This window comes from Ailuropoda melanoleuca, chromosome 5 (genome assembly GCF_002007445.2).
Source record: "Ailuropoda melanoleuca isolate Jingjing chromosome 5, ASM200744v2, whole genome shotgun sequence".
Classification (NCBI taxonomy): Eukaryota; Metazoa; Chordata; class Mammalia; order Carnivora; family Ursidae; genus Ailuropoda; species Ailuropoda melanoleuca.
This window is the reverse complement of record NC_048222.1, coordinates 102,377,644-102,397,392: the sequence shown is the minus strand read 5'-3', so window position 1 is coordinate 102,397,392 and position 19,749 is coordinate 102,377,644. Positions and strand designations below refer to the sequence as shown.

Sequence of the window (19,749 nt, the reverse complement as noted above, 5' to 3'; positions counted from 1 at the left end):
TACTGGACTAGACCGGGGGGGGGGAACCGACAACGCTGGGATGAGGACCCCCCCTCCTACTGTGGTAAGAGGGAGGAGAATGGGGGTGGATGGAGGTTCAGAAGCGGGAAGTTGGGGGGCTTCTTCAGATGGCTTTAATGTGCTCTGTGAAGTAGGAAGTCAAGTCATCCCTGAGAGGATATGGGGGGGCGAAGATGGTCAATGGCGGGAGGGGCGGGCTGAGAGTGTCGCACGTGGTGGAGCGAGCAGGTGCCGTGGAGAGAGAACGGAATAAACATGCCTGCTGTCCTCTAAGCAAGCCGGCAGGAGGGCACCTTTAGGTGTGGATTTAATGTTGTATAGTAGAAACAGAAACATGAGGAGAAGGACAAATGTGATTCGGCGTGGGAGGGCCTGAAGCTCTGTGTAGGAGTTTACATGTCATTGTAGTGAGGAAACACACATTGTTCCTACCGAAGAATGGGGAAGTCTTGTGGAGACTGGGAAGGAGGCAAAGCCCTGATCGCCAACCCCGGGTTTGGCAACACCACACAAAGGTGTTAGGAAGATTGTGAGCAAGGGGGGCTGTGCGCTCTCTCAGCGCCCAGAGGCCTCCCGCTGGCACCCGCACTCCCACCCCGGCAGCTGGCGAGAATGTTCCGACCATCCAGCGGCCACACCCAGCTGGGTCTTTTTCCCTAAAATGAGGGAAGGAGCTCTTTCCTGGTGAACCAAAGGTTTTGGGGCCAAGTACGACTCTCCATGTGGTGCTGACAGACTGGGGGCCCCGGGGGCTGCTGACACTTCTGCCTGGGAACGCCGGCTTGCAGCAAACGTTTGTCTCAGTCTGCGCTGAATGAGCAAGGAAGAGAAGGAAGGACATGACGAGTGGGTTGGGGAAAGAGGAAGGAAATCCGTGGACATTGAGCAAGACGCAGGAGGCCCGAGTTAGTCATTGAGAGCTTGGACGCCTGTAAGTAATGACCGAGTCCAGGGAGTGGCTGGGGTAGCACAGAGGGGATCTTCTGGGGGGAGGAGGTAAAGGGACAGAGAGGCTTCGGGAACAGTGGAGCCCCCTGGGCTGCTGGAAGGTCTTGGGAAGAAGAATTCTATGGGCGGGTGCCAAAGCCTTCAGCTAATGGGAGGAAGGGACTAGGCGGTCAGCAGATGGGAACAGACATAGGAGGCCAGGGGTCAAATGGCATGCCGGGAGCCCATAGCCCCAGAGAAACTGGTTTTCTTACAAAGGATTGGGGGAGTAACAGACAGTGATTCTCAGGGAATAGGGCTCCTGGATCTGTTGATGCTCTTTGCAGAAAACCATGGAACGCCATGGAACGATAGATTTAATCCCATCAAAGGAACTGGGATTTAGCACAAATCATTCTAGTGACCTATCTGGGCTGGAACCGTTACATGGTAAATAACATACACACGGTTGACCTTTACCAGTGACTGAAAGCTCCAAGGAACCATAGCCGAAGGAACGGCAGGAGGACACTGGCAGGACACACCTGAGCAGACTGACCACGTGGCCAGGACTGTCTCAGGTGACAGGAGGTGATGCGACAGGCAGCCGATGAGGAACAGCAGTGGTTCGTGTGGGGAGGAAGGAAGGACTTGGCAAATTTTTTTTTTAGTGACTCAAATTTAATTTGGTGAATGTTGGCTTTTTAAAATGTCCTCGAAAATGTTTGTCTGCAGAGATATTTCAGAAGTTTGCTTTGGTTTTATGATTAACACCTAGATTACTACATTCACAAAGTTAAAAGCCCTGGCTTTCCTTATGGTTTATAATAAATCCACCAAAATTTATAGATCACTTTAAAAGAGACTTTGGCTTATGCCTGTCCTATTTACAAAGGTAGCTAATCTTTAAAACAGTTCAAGCTAATCTAAATAAATAAATAAATAAATAGTTCAAGCTAGATTTATAAATGTAATATACTTCATGTCCTCTTTAAATGTCTCCATTGTTTGACTTAACAAAACTTCCCTGAGTTTTTAAATAACTCTTATAAAACTAATATGCATATAAATATGGTGAGCTTTAGACTCTCTTAAATGTTTCCATATATAATAAGTATTCAATCTATGTTTCTACAAAAATTTTAATTTAAAAATCTCAAGTATAAATGAGGTATACATTTTATTTTATTTTTTATTGAGGTGTAATTGACATACAACATGATATTAGTTTCAGGTATACAACGTAGCAATTCCACATTTGTATGCATTACAAAAGGGTCACACAATACCTCCCGTTACCATGGAAAATCACCGTACAAAGTTACTATAGTACTATTGACTATATTCCCCATGCTGTACATTATACCCTCATGGTTTATTTTTTTTATTGCTGGAAGTTTGTACTACTTAATCCATTTCAACCCTGCCTCCAATCCTCCCACCCCTCTGGCAATTGCCAATCTGTTCTCTATATCTATGGGTTTGGATTTTGTTTTGTTTTGTTTGTTTGTTTGTTTTGCTTTTTGGATTCCACATATAAGTGAAACCATGCGGTATTTGTCTTTCTCTGCCTGATTTCTTTCACTTAGCATAATATCCTTAAGGTCCATCCATGTTGTCACAAATGGCAAGATTTCGTTCTTTTTTATGGCTGAGTAGTATGCCATTGTATATATAGATACCACATCTTTATCGATTCACTCATTGATGGGCACTTAGAAGATTTCCATGACTTGGCTACTGTAAATGATACTGCAATGAACATAGGGAGTATATATTTTTTTGAATTAGTGTTTTCATTTTCTTTGGACAGATACCCAGTAGTGGAATTGTTGAAACATATGGTATTTCAATTTTTGGTTTTTTGAGGAACCTCTATACTATTTGCAGCACCACAGTGACTGCACCAACTTACAATCCCACTGACAATGCATGAGGGCTCCCTTTCCCCCATATCCTCGCCAACATTTGTTATTTCTTGTCTTTTTGATAATAGTCATCCTGACAAGTGTGAGGTGATATCTCATTGTAGTTTTGAACCACAGTTATACTTGGTAACAGGACTGAACCTAAGAAGGCAGTGGTCACATAGCTCACATCCCTGGGATTGAGTCATATTATGACTTCACTTTTTCCATCCACATAGAAGTCAGCACCCCCAACCCAGCCTGCCACACAACATGGTCAGATTTAGCAGTTATTCGATGTCAATATATTTTCCAAGGAGTTTCAAAGAAGTTGGAACTTGACAAAAATCCTACCTTCTTTTCATACCCTTCCTGCCCAATGAGACCCTACAATCCTTACTGATAGCAAAGTAATACCAGTTGTTCACTCATCGTTTTCTTTAACTATATGTTTGGAAATCAAGCACTATATTTCTTCATTCCCATCTTTAAAAGAGGTCAGCTGTTGTGTGGCATGGTTAGGAAGTCAGGGCAAGGGGCCACTGGTCAGACTTCTCTCCCTTGAAGTCCCACTGTGTGTCTGCAATGGCCACTTGAGGTGTTTCTACTCCATTTCTCCAGACCTAACTGATGTTTTGGAAAGGTATGTCAATTCACCACTCAACAACTAGTAATCGATTAGTGCCTACTTTGTTGTAGGGGCTGGAGATACTTCACTGTAAAGGGAAAATAACATCCACGCCCTCATGAAATGGACATCCAGCTACATTCAGCGCACGTGTGTAAATTTGGAGTCTCCTTTTCTATTGCCTATTGGAATTCTTGCAATAGATTAAAATCATTTACCTTGTCTTTGATAGTCTTGTGTGTTTGGCCCTATCCTATAACAACTTACCTCGTGTATTATCCTCATGGTTTGGTCCTTTGCTTCTGGGACAGCCCACCAAAGAACTTGGAGGGAAAGTCTCTTTTTCTCTTTCTTCTTCCATTTCCCAAATAGTTCCTGAAATATTTACAAACTCTCTACATTAAAGAAAAAACAGGACTTTTACGGACTTTCTGTTTTGAGTTAACTTAACATGGATTCTTCTAATCCTGAGATATATACCAAGAAGCCTGAAAGCAATGTGGATGGGTCATTTGGGGCAACACATGAAACAGTCAATTTTATTTGGAGAGGTTTTCGTTAATCTATCTTCCCTCTCGCCTTCCCTCCCTCCCATCCCTCCTTTCTTCCAGAATGAACATTGAAATTATTCTGCCAAGAATATCTTATTTTCTGGGAATCATTACAGGATGATGAGTTTAGTCCTTGAATAGATTTTGTGGAAGTTGGGTGGTGAATTGCTCTGAATAGGCATGGAGTGATATTAGGAAGATGGCAAGCTGAAAATGAGCATTACGTAAGGGATAAAACTATCTGAATACAATATTAAAAGGTTTTATGATATTATGTTTCTAGGTCATTTGGAATTTCTGAGTTAAGAAACTTGATTTTCTTTCCATCAATAAATATCTTAGAGCTCTTTTGGTGGCGAAAGGAAAAGGGAGATATTTTGATAAGTGAGTTTATTTATTCTATGACTTGCTAGAGAAATTAGATGTTTTCTCCTTCCTTCTCTCAAAGGGCTAGCAAAAAGCCAGCATCCCTGTTTTGAAGGCCTGATATGTCTATCCTTTGCTCTAGGAGAAAAAAAAAAAAAGGATCCTTAGAAGTCAGTTACCGAGATAATTTATGTAGAATAAAGTTTATCAATCTAAAAATACAATTCGATGAGCATTGGCAAAACACGCAGTGTGTAACCACCACCACGATCGTGATGCAGAACGTTCCGAGCATTCCCAAAGTTCTTGGATGTGTCTTTGCAGCCAGTCCCCTCCTGCCACCTGGCTCCCTGGCTTCTCCTGGATGACCTCTTGTCATAGTTCTGCTTTGTGCAGCACTTCATATAAATGCACTCTATAGCATCTCTTTGTGTCTGACTGCTTTCCCTCAGCCTCATGCTTCTGAGACCCATCCCTGTTTTTGCATGTATCAGTTCTTCCTTTCCATTGCTCACTGGTATTCTCTTGTATAGATAAGCAACAATTTTTTAATCTGTTCACCAGTAGATAGATATTTGGATTGTTTCTAGCTTTGAATATAGTACGTGACTTCATGTGGCCTTGTGTTGTAATATTTAGAGAGTAAATACCTAGGAAGAGGATTGCTGGGTCACAAATTAAGGGTATGTTTATTTTTATAAGATGCTGTCAAACTTTCCCAAAGTGGGTGTGCCATTTTGCATTCCCACCAGCAATGTATGAGAGTTTCATTTGTTGTACATCCTTACTAACACTTGGTATTGTCGGTCTCTAATTTTAGTCAGTTAGTTAATGAGTAAGTTCTAGGGATGTCATGTACAACATGATGACTATAGTTAGTAAATACTGTATTGCATATTTGAAAGTTGCTAAGAGAATAGATCTTGAAAGTTCTCAGCATAAGAAAAAATTATAACTATGTGAGGTGATGGATAGTAACTAAACTTGGAGTAGTAATCATTTCATAATGCATACTTTTATCAAATCATCATGTTATATAAATATTTAATACAATGATATAAGTGAATTATACCTCGATAAAACTGGGGAAAACACCACACCGAGATACCCCTACATGCTTAGATCCTGATGGACCTGTGTGACTCTCCATCCTATGTGCGCGGCCAGCGGGTTCGGGACACGCGTCTCCCAGTCTCCGAATGCCACCGGGCAGCTCTGGTGTCTGCCGTGTGCTCTGTCCTCTTCCTGCTGATTATGCTCACGGGGGTCCTGTGCCACCGCTTCCACGGGCTGTGGTACCTGAAAATGATGTGGGCCTGGCTCCAGGCCAAGAGGAAGCCCAGGAAAGCCCCCCCGGGGGATGTCTGCTATGATGCCTTTGTGTCCTACAGTGAGCACGATTCCTATTGGGTGGAGAACCTGATGGTCCAGGAGCTGGAGCACTTCAACCCTCCCTTCAAGCTTTGTCTGCATAAGCGGGACTTTGTTCCTGGCAAATGGATCATCTACAACATCATCGACTCCATCGAGAAGAGCCACAAGACCATCTTTGTGTTGTCTGAAAACTTTGTGAAGAGCGAGTGGTGCAAGTATGAGCTGGACTTCTCCCATTTTCGCCTCTTTGATGAGAACAATGACGCCGCCATTCTCATTCTTCTGGAACCCATTGAGAAAAAGGCCATCCCCCAACAGGAAGTGTTTGAGTTGAAGAATAATTCTAGTTTTTAAAATGGAAATATTCATACAGTGAAATATTTTTGGTTTTCAAAACTTTGTTCCATGTTGATTTAGAATTTTACTCTTTATTTCGCACAGGCAGTATTAAGAACATTCTTCAGAAATCACAGATGTAAGTGAAATCTTTTCAGAATAGAAAAATTTAGAAGAATGGGCATTTGTGTTTACAAAGGCGTGTAAAATAATGCAGGGATTATATTAGATTTTCATTAAGTGATTTCTGACAGATGTATTTCTTATTATTTTATTTAATAAGGCACTTTATAGGAAAAAGACACAGACTCTGAATTTTGATAACTTCATTTTAGAATTTCTAAATTTCAGTCAGATGGTCAAAAACATAAATGTCTACCATGAGTTATCCTTTCCCAAACGCCTTTTCATACTCTGTGCTCATTTTCTAACCTTAAAAAGTAAGTTCTGTAGTGAGTTTTAGGAGGTCTTAGGCCAAACAAAAAGCAGACTGACTAAGGAGTCTTGAGTCTAATCTGGGTTTGCACCTAGCTGTGAGCCATGAGACTTGAGACAAATTCTCCAGTCACTTGAGCTGAAGGTGTAATAATAACAGAACAATTTATTTCACGTGTTATTATCAGATTCAGATGAAAAGATATATTTGAAAGTGCTTTGAAAACATTTATGCATATTGTACATAGATGACACTGGTAATAATTTGTGGGTAAATAAATGATTTCTACCTGACTTTGCCAGAACATTCTAATTGGCTTTGGGATTACAAAGCAATGACATCAATCTAGGCAGCTCAACTAAAGACATGTAGAGAAAGAACAGAGGTTTTTTTTAGATTCGGGGGAAAATACTAGAAAGAAGTTTTCTTAGGTACACAATTGAGAACTCATGAGGAAGAGAGGTGGGTGGGGATTTTATAGTAAGAAGAAAGTCTTCTCAGGGAAACGCAGAGCCTGGATCATTAGGGATAGAGAGAAATATCCATATAGTCAGTAACCTGTAGAGAAAACCGGACTCCACCCTCTCAAGTTCACATTCATGCCCATTAAGTTTGCCTGATATTGGAAACTTTCATGAGGATTAGGGATGTGGAACAGGGCAAGAGAAACAACCCTGGATTTAGGGTTCCATTCTCATTTCAAATCTCAGTTCTGCCACAATTTGCATGGCATTTCCTCCTGTGTGAAAGAGAAGCAAGAATTCTTTCTCAGCCTTAATTTGTGAAGATCAAATTAATTATGAATATAAAATGTACTGTATGGATATTAAGGCAGCTTAATTTTTAAAAGGTAGTTTGTTTCCTTTATAAACATTCTTCACTAGTTTCTGTGGCAATGAAAAAAGCCAATCTAAGACTGTTTTTGGAATTACTTTTAGAGGCACGGATGGAACCGAGCAAGGTTAGGATTTGGATTCAAAATCTTACAGATAAGCGGGAGCCGCCCAGCTTTCATGGTCAGAGTAGGGATGCCACATCAGTGTTCCAGTCCCCGAACCACCAGGGACTGCCCCAGGATTGGACAAAAATGTCCTTACCTGCTCCTCAGGCAAGCTTCTGCTCCGTTGGTCTGGATTGTGACTGGTAAGCTATTTTAATATAGGAAAGCATAGCCATGCTGGTGGGAGCGGACCCTGGAGACAGCCCGCCCGTGATTAAGTCTTGAAGCGGGGCGGGGTGAGAAGCGTGAATCCCAGCTCCCAAGGATGGAGAGGAACGGAGAAGGGGAATTTGAAGACTGCGTTTCGGTGTACGTGAGGCTTTGAATGCCAGACCTTCAAGAAAATACCGGTTGGGTAACTAGCCTCTCTGATTGTGCGATCTTCCTCTGTGCTTCGGGAATTTACCCATGGGGGCCGCTGGCAATCTCGGTTCTCTTTTCTTCGCTCCTGACCTCCAGCAGCCCCAGCGCCCTCCTCGGACCCGGGCGGCCTGCAGCCGGCCGCCACCTCCGTCAAGGTCACCTGACGCAGCCCGGGGCCGCGGCGGCGGCGGCGGCCGCGGGGCCCCAGCGGCCGGCGCGCGCCCGGAGCTCGGACCTCGCCTCCCCTGCGCGGCGGCGCGCTCAGCAGACGGGCGGTCCCCGCAGCCGGCGAGGAGGGACATCCGCCCCGAGCACTTTTCCTTTCGCTGCCAGCCTCGGACGGGCGCGTCCCGTCCGGAGGCGGCTCGGAGGCGCGGCCCGACGGCGGCTCGGTCATCTCCCAGGTACGTCTGGCCGTTCTCGCCGTCGCGCCCCAAGGCTTCCCCCGTTCCCCCCGCAGCCGTCCGCCAGGGATCCCCGCTTCCCTCTCGCCTGCGCGCGGGGCCCGAGGCTGGCAGGCGGGGTGGGGGGGGCATGAGGTCCCGACGCTCTTGCGGCCCCGGGTCTGCGCGCCACCCTTCTCTCCGGGCGGGGGCGACGACCGTCGGGTAAGGGCTTTCAGGTGGCAGGCGTGCGTCCGGCTGGGGGTGTGTCGGCGCTCCTTGGTTACCGCGGGACCAGACACCGCAAGCTGGATATCCGTCGCTGTGACAAGTGGGAAAGGGTCGGGACTCGGGGTCCGCCGGGGACCCTCGCACCCTAACTGCGAGCGCGGCCTGTGCGCGGGGGTGAGCTTCACGCCCCCTGCGTGTTCCTCCATCCTTAAAATACCTGAGTTATGTCTCTGATGAGAAAATAATTTAGAGCATTTAAGCTTAGGTGAGTTCTTTAAATAAGAATGCCCTCAAGTTCCCCTTCTAACTTCTCAGGCTTCTATAAAAGAACTTGCGTTTAGAACTTGGATGCAAGCCAGGATAGTGTTTTTCACTGTTTTTTTTTGGGGGGGGGAATTGATTGATTAGGTGTAAACAGCTCGGCTGGCTGAGATGACGCTAATCTTGCAGAAGGTCTTGTCTGCACTGTTACTGGCTCAGATCTTTACCAAAAAGTTACTGGTAGATAGGGTGGCCTGACTTGAAAGCAGAAACCAAAAAAAGGAAATGGGGTCTGACTTGAAAGCAGAGACCAAAAAATGTAATGGCAAACATCCTATTTGAAAATGACTTATTCACCGGTATTTTTTCTTCCTGTTCTAAGCAGAGAATATTTACATCTTTAAACTTTTTGCAATGCACTCATTTTATGAAAATTGCTAAAGTTTACAGCATGTTTTGTAAGTTTTTAAGCTATCAGTTAATTTTTTGTATTGTTTTCTTTAAGAATTTGGCTTGGTTGGTTAAATATCTTATTTTGATTTTCATGATTGAGGATGATTTATGGTTAAACGGCATTGTGGGTGTGACCGTCTTATAAAGCTCTCCTAATAAATGTAAGTTGTATTTACTCTTTATAAATAAGAGGCTTGCTTTTCAAAATTATATTTTCTCCCACAATAGCATTTAAAATTTGTATTACTTTTCCCTCATACCAAAAAGCCATGCCTGAGTCTTTGAATGCTGTCTTCTTTCTTACCAATTATTAAATTTAAAAAAATGCAGTTGTTGCTTATTGCTGCCTACTCTTACCAGGTTTATTTTCCAAATTGCAGAAGAGCTTATGTTTTGGGGTACTTCTTTCAATGATGGATTATGGATAAAAATTCTTTTTTTGCTTTTGAATTTCTGAAAATGTCTATCGCACCTTTACTCTTGAACAATCATTTAAATGGGTCTTGACGTCTAGATTGGCAGGTGTGTCTTCCCTGCCCTTTGAGAATATCATTACATTGTTTTCAGGCAAGTTGAGGAATTTTTATTCTTTTTTTGCTGGGGATTCAATATGTATTTATAATTTGGCAACTAATTTTTTTTTCCAATTCGAAAAAATTTTTAGTTATTCTGTCTTTTAGTATTTGGATCCACACCAGCATACAAGGCAGGCCTGGAGTTCTGATTTCTTACAGGAGATTTCTAGTAGGCTGGCTTTCAGCTCTGGCCAGATGGCAGAGATTTTTTAGATCCCTGTTCACATTAGGGGTGGCCTTTTCCCTCCTGTGGCTTCATGGAGAGCACACATTCAGGTCACAACCATGCATTGGGCCCTGCGTCTCTTCTTTACTCTGGCTTCACCCAACCATTACAGCCGTAGCCCTGATGCGGGTATCTGGTCGTGGTTTCACTGGGGGCCACGGGACTTCAACTTCCTCTCAGTTCTGGATCAGCAGATGTGCACAGCCTAAGTTGCCTCTCATGCCAGGCTTACTTGTCAGACTGCCATCTTTTCCTGGGTCTTGGGCCAGTAATGCCTTACTGCTCTTCCAATTTTCTAAATTCTTTAAGCAGATGATTTTATACTTTGTCCAGACCCACAACCCTCATTAGATAGGATTCCACTCAGTCTAACTGTAGCCACTGCTCTTCCCTTTTTTTAGTGTCTTACTCGGCGGAGCTCTCTGCCCCACGCTGTAATGTAGAGGGGAAGTGGGAGGAGAGAGGTGTGACTCTCATTTTCAGTGTCAAGTTGTTAGTGGTAGTTTGGTTATCATCAATAATTACCATTTGTTGAAAAGTCACTATGTAATAGGTACCATGTAATATTTGTATGAAATAGCCCAAGATCCCTGCTCTTACGAATTTTACAGTTTAAAGACAAAAGGCTAGGAAAACATTTAAAAAATACATGTATTTGATCTTTAAATCTTAGCTGAAAATGGGTTTAGATTTCTTAAGATGGGTGCTGTTTATTACAAAAGGGAAATGACAAGTAAATTTTGGCTGCCCAGTACAGTCATACTAAGATGATTTTTTTCAATAACTGATTCAGTAGAAAGACAGTGGGCTACTATAGTACCAAATAGTAATCTCATCTCATCTACCCCTGTCAGTTTTAGAGGTGGGGACAATACTGGATCTATAGTCTTCATGGGTTAGTTTCCATTGCCTGCTGTTTCTGCTCTTTTCATACTCATTATCTTGCTTCCTGTGGTACCTGGTTGTTTTTTATGGTGTACTGGACATTCATTTCGAAAAACTGTCTGTAGGAAGACGTTTGAGGCCTCGGATAATACTTTTCTCATCTAGAGAAAATTTCCCTTCGCTTCTGCAGGTACCTATGAGCACTAGCATTCCAGAAATCATCTTAATCCATTTGCAGAGACTGAGATTGTCTGAGCCATCCAGATAAATCAGAGCTGTCCTACAATCTCCTCAGGGGCTCGGTTTCCCTTGGGTCAGCTTTACCTTTCCAACCATGATTGCCTCGGACCTTAACCTTAAACTCCCTATCCTTCAAGGCTGTCAGAGTGTCGCACAGCCTATCAGACAGGGCTTACTGTGTTCAAGGTGATGAAGAACGAGACTGAAAATTTTGGCAGAGTACTGGAAACAATAAAAAATGACATAGTTCTTTTGGGGAAAGGAACCAAAGAACCATCTGTTTAACTGTCAGACTGCCAGTTGAAATAGATGAAATAGATGAAAAATGGCAATAACCACAAAATTTAAAAGCCGGGGATGGATCTAACAGTACATTAAATACAGCTGAAGAGAGAAGAACAAACTAGAAAGTAGATCAGAAGAAAATATCGAGACTGAGACTTGAAGAGGCAAAATATGGCAAGAATGGAAGAGAAAGAAGGCCTGGAAAATAGAGCTAAACTCATGCATAGATGAAAATGTCTGACCTTAAATGAATATATTAGAAATGAAGAATGGCAGAAGATTAATGAGCAAGCATCTACCTTAAGAAATTAGAATAAGAACAATGAAATAAGTCTAGAGGAAGCAGAAGGAAGAATAGAAATTAGTGAAATAGAAAAGAAATAGAGGATCTATGAAATGAGAAGCTGGTTTTTGAAAATGCTAGTAAAAAATGATAAACCACTCACAGTCCAAGACAATCAAAAAAGGAACAAAGAACTCCATCTAAGGAATAAGACAGGACATTAAAATAGAAGGAGGATGTTCTAAGTAACTGTGTCAATAAATTTGAAAATTTAAAAGAAAACGATAAATCCCTTGAAAAACATGATTTACCAAAAGCTGACAGATGAAGAAAAAGAAAACCTGAATAGTTCCATAGCTGTTAAGTATATTTAATGTATTTTACAAAATCAAGATAAATGTATAGATAGTAGATAATAACAACAAAAACTACAGGCTCCGAAGGTGGCATTGGTGAATTCTACCCAAGGAAAGGAAAGGAAATGTATAGGACTATTTTACTCTGAATATAGATGCAAAAATTCTAAAGAAAATATTAGTAAATAAATATATCCAGTAAAATATAAAAATAATAATATATCCAGACTAACTTGGGTTTATTCTAAAACTGCAACAGTGTCTCAACACTAAATTGATTAATGTAATTGCCAGTATTAGCAGGGTGAAGGAGGAAATTCATGTTATCATCTCAATAGATACAGGAAGACAAAAAAGAATCTGATAAAATTCAACGTTCAGTAATCAAGAAAACAAAATAAAGGTATGCAGATTGGAAAAAAGAAAAAAACCCATTACTTCTGGCTGATATGACTGTGTACATAGAAAATAAAAATAATCCACAAACTGTGGAATTACTAAATCAATTTAACGAGGTTGCTTAAGTGCATGGTAAACACATAAAATTTAATTGACATATATATATATTCATATACTACACAAAAGTACATAATATTTTCAAAGCTTTGAAAATATCAAATACCTAGGAATAAATCTCATAAAATACACTCAAGACCTCTATGCGGAAAACCATGAGATATTTTTGTGATAAAGAAAACCTAAATAAATGGAAAAATGTATCCTGCTCATATATTGGAAGATTTAGTATTGTAATGATGTCAGTAATTCTCAAGTTGATCTACAGATTCATGGTATTGCCAATTAAAGTGAACAAGTTTTGTTTTTGAAACTGATAAGCTGGGACGCCTGGGTGGCTCAGCTGGTTAAGTGACGTGATTTTGGCTCAGGTCGTGATCTCACAGTCCTGCGATCGAGTGCCCCGGGTTGGTCTCCACGCTCAGCTTGAGTCTGCTTGAGATTCTCTCTCTCCCTCTGCCTTTGCCCCTTCCCTCGCTCACGCTTTCTCTCTGTCTCTCTCTTAAAATAAATAAATAAAATCTTAAGGAAAAAAAGCTGATTCTGCAATTTATAAGAATATGCAAAGGGCCAAGATGAACCAGGTCTCACTTGAAGAAGAGCAACAAGCAGGTACAACTTACTCTCCAGGATATTAGGATATGTTATATGTTTAATACAGTGTTACTAGTACAAGGATAAGACAAATAGACACTGGATCAGAATTGAGAGTACTGAAACACCCTCACCCCTATGAGGACACGTGGCTATGGGCAAAGGTAAATATTGCTGATAGTTTCCCCAAAATGATCTTTTTAAAAATGGTACTGGGTCAATTAAATATCCATATTGGAAATAAAATGAATCCTGCCCGCTCCCTCAAATATGAATCCCTAAGAATGAAATGCAAAGCAATAAAGATTTTAGAAAATAATAAAGAGGGGCACCTGGGTGACTCAGTCAGTTGAGTGTCTGCCTTCGGCTCAGGTCATGATCCCAGGGTCTGAGATCGAGCCCTGCATCGGGTTCCCTGCTCAGAGGAGAATCTCCTTCTCCCTCCCAAATAGAAGAAAGAAAGAGAGAAAGAAAAGAAAGAAAAGAAAGAAGAATAAAGAGAATATTTTTATGATAATATAAGAAAGATTTTTTAAACAGACCACAAAAATCACTACTAAGAAACAAAACAGAAAACGTAAGAACATCTGTTCATCACAAGATTCCGCATAGAAAATGACAAGGAAGGGCACGGAGTGGGAGAAGAGAGAGCCATGCTTTGTTTCATGGCGCAAGGCAGCTACTGCTTTTTTACAAGTTGAAGGCATGTGGCAGCCCTGCACCCACAAAGTCTGTTGCTGTCGTGCTGCCAACAGCACTTGCTCACTTTGTGTCTCTGTGTCACACTTTGGTAATTCTGGCAATATTTCAAACTTCTCCGTGATTATTATATTCTTTATGATGATCCGTGGTCGGTGATGGTGACTCACTGACAGCTCGGATGATGGTTAGCCTCCGTTAGCAATAAATCATGTTGGAATGAAGGTATATATATATTTTTTTTTTAGACATTGTACATTTAGCAGCCTACTGTGTAGTAGAAACATAGCTTGTGTGTGCACTGGAAAAGTAGAAAAATAATTTGACTCGCTGTATTGCGATAGTCATTTCGTTGTCGTGGAACTGGACCCATCGTACCTTTAAGGAAAGCCTGTATTTGTAACACATGTATCTTCTATTTTGAGAGTATATATCTTTATAGCTACACATTGTTAAAGTAATGATTAAATACATATAATGTAATATTTATAATAATTATTATAATAGTGACGACCCAGTAGAAAACAGGAGGCCAAACGCTGAAGGAGTACACCTTACAAAGGAGGATTCCAGATGATCATATGAGGCGTGATCATATGCGAAAATGTTCAGACTCATTGTTAGTCCAGGAAATGAACTTCAGGTTACAGTGAGATGACACGACCTCCCTACCGGAACCGCTGAAATGAAGACGACTGGCCGTGCCCCATGGAGGCCAGCTCGAGAGCGGTTGCACTCTCACCCAGTGCTGGTGGGAATGCCAGCTGCGGTGTAGCCATACTATGAAACACGCGACCCATTGGGAAAGAATCAGAAATGTCTCTCTATGTGGACGTAGGAAGATGTCAAGCGACATTGTTAGGTGCGAAGTGACCGTCCAAAAGAACCATGCGTGGTACGGCCCCATTTAGCTCAAGGAGACAGGAGGCAATGCAAAGCATTGGGGGAGCCATAAAAAATCGGGCAGCAACAGCTAGTAAATTTCCAAACCAAGTATGTATTAACATTATGTATCTTTTAATTCTCTGTGCCTATAAATCATATAGCCTAGGCCTTGATATTCTATCATTCTGTGAATGTGGGAAATTAGTTTTACCCATAAAGAGTGTTGTTCTTGGGGTTACATTTCTAAAAATATTCTGTACAGTTTATGTAGTGAGCAAATATAAAGAAGGACAGGCACAAAGAATGAGAGAGCTGAATCGAGCCAAAGAGGGACACAGGGCGCAGAAGGTGGGCAGAGAGAGTGCTGGATTCAGGGTTGTAAGCAATCTCGCAGTGGTGGAGAGTGTTATTTCCCCCGCATTCTCCAAACAGCCCATGCAGACTGGGCACTGCTTCTGCACTTCTCTGCAGGAAGAGAAAGTTCTGGTGGTCTGATTGTCCCTCAGCCCAGCAAACCACCTTGCTCTGCCTGGCGCTTCCAGCATCCCTCCTGCCCGCTAGTAGTAAGTGCCAGACAAGCGTGAGGAACAGAGGACCTTTGTCTTTTGGTGAAAGAGTGTGCTACCCCTGGAGCTGCGTTGTGAGTACTTGTCCACTGAGGGCCGTGGCTGGGCTCCGTGAGATCTCTAATTCATACGGGGCATCGAGGCAGGGAAGAGGCATGTTTAGGTACAAGAAGGTTTGAAATGCAGGAGTAGGCGATGGTAAATCCATATGGTTAAGCCCAGCTCATTTCTTCTTCTTCTTTTTTTTTAAGACGTATTTATTTTAGAGAAAGAGAGAGAATATGAACAGAAGCGGGGGGGGGCGGGGGTGAGGGGGTAAGGAGGGCAGAGGGAGAGGGAGAGAAGCTCAGCAGGGAGTCTGATGCAGGGCTTGATCTCAAGACCCTGAGATCGTGACCTGAGCCAAAGCCGAGATTGGATGCTTAACTGAGCCACCCAAGCCTAGCTCGTTTCTTAACCTGCTTACTTATTCATTCCTCCATTCATTCATTTACTCCTTCTTTCGGCTCATGCTCAGTGAGTCCTGCTCTGTACTGCCAGATGGTATTGGGATTTTAAGTCATGGTACAGCGGCAGATTCTCTGTGTTTGTATTGCTGGATGTGTCAGGGAATTCCGTTGTTATCCCCATTCATGCATTCCATTGGCCTCTCTGTTATTTCCTGGTGGCTCTGTGTGTGTGTATGTGTGTGTGGGGGGGTATTATGCCTTACAAAACGTTTCTCAGGAACTGGAATCATGATAAACTGTCAAACACAATTGCTCATTTGAACCTCTTTTATTTGTAGGTTGGACCACTGGACAATGTCACGTGTTCTGTGGACAGTATGGGTGTTGGGGGCTGTAACCAACCTCTCCAAAGAAGAGGCCTCTGATCAGGCTTCTTCTCTGTCCTGTGACCCCACTGGTGTCTGCGATGGCCGCTCCAGATCTTTAAACTCCATGCCCTCCGGGCTCACGGCAGCTGTGAGAAGCCTTGACCTCTCCAACAACGAGATCACCTACATTGGCAACAGTGACCTGCGGGGCTGTGTGAACCTCGAGGCTTTGAAGCTGGGGTCTAATGGAATTAACACAATAGAGGAAGATTCTTTTTTTTCCCTGCGGAGCCTCGAACTTTTGGACTTATCCTATAATCTCTTATCTAACTTATCATCCTCCTGGTTCAGGCCCCTTTCTTCCCTGACGTTCTTAAACTTACTGGGAAATCTTTACAAATCACTCGGGGAAACACCGCTTTTTTCTCAGCTCATGAATTTGCGAATTCTGAAAGTAGGAAATATTTACAGCTTCACTGAGCTTCAGGAAAAGGATTTTGCTGGGCTCACTTTTCTCGAGGAACTTGAGATTGATGCTTCGAATCTCCAGAGGTATGAGCCGAAGTCTTTGAAGTCAATTCAGAACATCAGTCACCTGGCTCTTCGGATGAAGCAGCCTGTTTTCCTGCTGGAGATCTTTGCAGATCTTTCAAGTTCCTTGAAACATTTAGAACTGAGAGATACTCATTTGAACACTTTCCGTTTTTCACAAGCATCCATCAGTGAAACAAATACGTTGATTAAAAAGTGGACGTTTAGAAATGTGAAAATCACCGATGGAAGTTTTAGCGAAGTTGTGAAACTGTTGAATTATGTTTCCGGAGTGTTAGAAGTCGAGTTTGAGGACTGTACCCTGGATGGGCTGGGTAATTTTAACATAGCCGATATGGACACAATTAAAAATATAGGTGGGATAGAGACATTAACAGTACGGAGGTTGTATATTCCATACTTTTACTCATTTTATGATATGAGTAGTATCTATTCACTTACAGAAGACGTTAAACGAGTCACAGTAGAAAGCAGTAAGGTTTTCCTGGTTCCTTGCTCACTTTCAAAACATTTAAAATCACTAGAATATTTGGATCTCAGTGACAATTTAATGGTTGACGAATACTTGGGAAACTCAGCCTGTGAGCACGCCTGGCCCCTCCTGCAAACCTTAACTTTAAGGCAAAATCGTTTGAAATCATTAGAAAAAACCGGAGAAACGTTGCTTACTCTGAAAAACCTGATGAACCTTGATATTAGTAAGAATAATTTTGTTTCTATGCCTGAAACTTGTCAGTGGCCAGAGAAGTTGAAATACTTGAACTTATCCAACACGAGAATAAATAGCGTAACCCGTTGCATCCCCTGGACACTGGAAATTTTAGATATTAGCAATAACATTCTCGAGTCATTTTCCCTGATTTTGCCACAACTCAAAGAACTTTACATTTCCGGAAATAAGTTGAAGACTCTACCGGATGCCTCCTTCTTACCCATCTTACGAGTCATGAGAATTAGCAGAAATACAATAAGTACTTTCTCTAAGGCGCAGCTGGATTCTTTTCACACACTGAAGGCCTTGGAAGCCGGCGGTAACAATTTCTTTTGCTCCTGTGAATTCCTGTCTTTCACTCAGGGGCAGCAAGCGCTGGCCCAGATCCTGACCGACTGGCCGGAGAACTACCTGTGTGACTCTCCATTCTACGTGCGCGGCCAGCGGGTTCGGGACACGCGTCTCCCGGTCTCTGAATGCCACCGGGCAGCTCTGGTGTCTGCCGTGTGCTCTGTCCTCTTCCTGCTGATTGTGCTCACGGGGGTCCTGTGCCACCGCTTCCATGGGCTGTGGTACCTGAAAATGATGTGGGCCTGGCTCCAGGCCAAGAGGAAGCCCAGGAAAGCCCCCCCGGGGGACGTCTGCTATGATGCCTTTGTGTCCTACAGTGAGCACGATTCCTACTGGGTGGAGAACCTGATGGTCCAGGAGCTGGAGCACTTCAACCCTCCCTTCAAGCTGTGTCTGCATAAGCGGGACTTTGTTCCCGGCAAATGGATCATCGACAACATCATCGACTCCATCGAGAAGAGCCACAAGACCATCTTTGTGCTGTCTGAAAACTTTGTGAAGAGCGAGTGGTGCAAGTATGAGCTGGACTTCTCCCATTTTCGCCTCTTTGATGAGAACAATGACGCCGCCATTCTCATTCTTCTGGAACCCATTGAGAAAAAGGCCATCCCCCAGCGTTTCTGTAAGCTGAGGAAGATAATGAACACCAAGACCTACCTGGAGTGGCCCACCGATGACACTCAGCAGGAAGGGTTTTGGTTAAATTTGAGAACAGCAATAAGGTCATAGATTCCTACATTAAAGGCCAGTCTGGGTCTTGTGGTGGTCTTTGTGTCACTAGTGGTAGCTAAGTCCATTCTGACAGTTATATGTAAACGACACAAACGTACTGTTTGCAGACTTGCTTACTAAAACCACTAAAGCTGTTCCTATTTTGTTTAGTTTTATAAAAACTACCAGGTTGAAAATAAAAGCTTCTTGGTTTTTCTTTCTCTGGTGAGATAGTCATGATCTAGGTCCATTACTGACATCAGAATATCTGTAGCAACTGGCTTAGTTCACTAGGAAACAGCACAAATGAACAGATCTCATATGAATGTGTTGATCAGTTTCCTGCAAGGACACTCCTCCGTGTCTGTAGATGGCATTCTCTACCCCACTTAGCTGTCTCCTCTGTGTGTGACTGCTCTCGAGAACAAGGGAAAAGGTTGGCGAACTCAGCCAAACTTGTTGCTATTCCTAGAAAAGAAAGTGCCTGGAGTCCCCATTTAACTTCATAGGATGCAAAATACCTAGATGGCGTTTTCACATGACCTGAGTCTGTCTTTCTGGATGTTGGATGGGTTTCTCCAGTCACAGTTACTTGAGAGAAGATATAGAACACCACATCCGGTTAAATTATATCTTTCCATGAAAATGAAACTAACAAGGTACAGCTGACCCTTGAACAATGCAGGAGTTAGGGACGGTGATGTACCCTCTTCCCGCTGTGCACTCGGAAATCTGTGGATGTAACTTTGACTTCCCAGAACCTTAACTACTGGTAGTTTACGGTCGACCAGAAGCCAAGCAGATAACAAAGAGCCAATTAACACACATTTTCTATGTTATATGTAAGATATATGGTATTCTTACAATGAAGTCAGCTAGAGAAAAGAAAATGTTATTAAGAAAATCATAAATCTGCACATAAATGGACCCACTCGGTTCAAATCAGTGCTGTTTAAGGGTCAAGTGTAAATACAACACCCACTTTAGAGGACTTCCAAAGAAGCTCCCACATCCCTGACTCTGATCTTCCGTCAGCCTTTAAGTCTGTGTGAAGTTCTGATGAGTTTCTAGGTACCCCATCTTCTAATCCATTTCCCTGCAGCATCTTGCTTTTTTCTTTCTTCTGAAAGTCTTATTTCTGATTCTAAAAAGGCTCTCCCCCCCCGAACATTTACAAAAGCACATGTGAGCTACATAGATTTTTTTTTTTTAAGATTTTATTTATTTATTCGACAGAGATAGAGACAGCCAGTGAGAGA

The 19,749-nt window shown here is 42.6% G+C and overlaps 2 protein-coding genes across 6 annotated transcripts in view; one reads left to right on the top strand and one right to left on the bottom strand.

The window, feature by feature from the left end:
• The first annotated feature begins 480 nt into the window (after nt 1-480).
• Nucleotides 481-18,687, top strand: TLR2 (toll like receptor 2). Of its 3 annotated transcripts, none has more exons than XM_002913846.4 (2): nt 481-952; nt 16,135-18,687. In XM_002913846.4, the coding sequence occupies exon 2, from the start codon at nt 16,151-16,153 to the stop codon at nt 18,506-18,508; it is 2,358 nt and encodes a 785-aa protein (XP_002913892.2). In that variant the 5' UTR covers nt 481-952; nt 16,135-16,150; the 3' UTR covers nt 18,509-18,687. The 3 variants fall into 3 exon arrangements, with proteins under 3 accessions (XP_002913892.2, XP_034517381.1, XP_034517382.1); XM_034661490.1 differs by lacking the exon at nt 481-952 and adding an exon at nt 8,022-8,313; XM_034661491.1 differs by lacking the exon at nt 481-952 and adding an exon at nt 8,497-8,517.
• Nucleotides 6,584-19,749, bottom strand: part of RNF175 (ring finger protein 175) — a 63,893-nt gene continuing 50,727 nt past the window's right edge. For 2 of the 3 annotated variants that reach the window (XM_034661500.1, XM_034661496.1), the window contains exons 8-9: nt 7,644-7,694; nt 6,584-7,060 (exon numbers count right to left, since the gene is read on the bottom strand). In XM_034661500.1, coding sequence (XP_034517391.1) covers nt 7,651-7,694 — 44 coding nt within the window. In that variant the 3' untranslated portion in view covers nt 6,584-7,060; nt 7,644-7,650. Of the gene's footprint in view, nt 7,695-19,749 lie in introns of all 3 variants that reach the window. The other variant, XM_034661499.1, reaches the window with a different exon arrangement.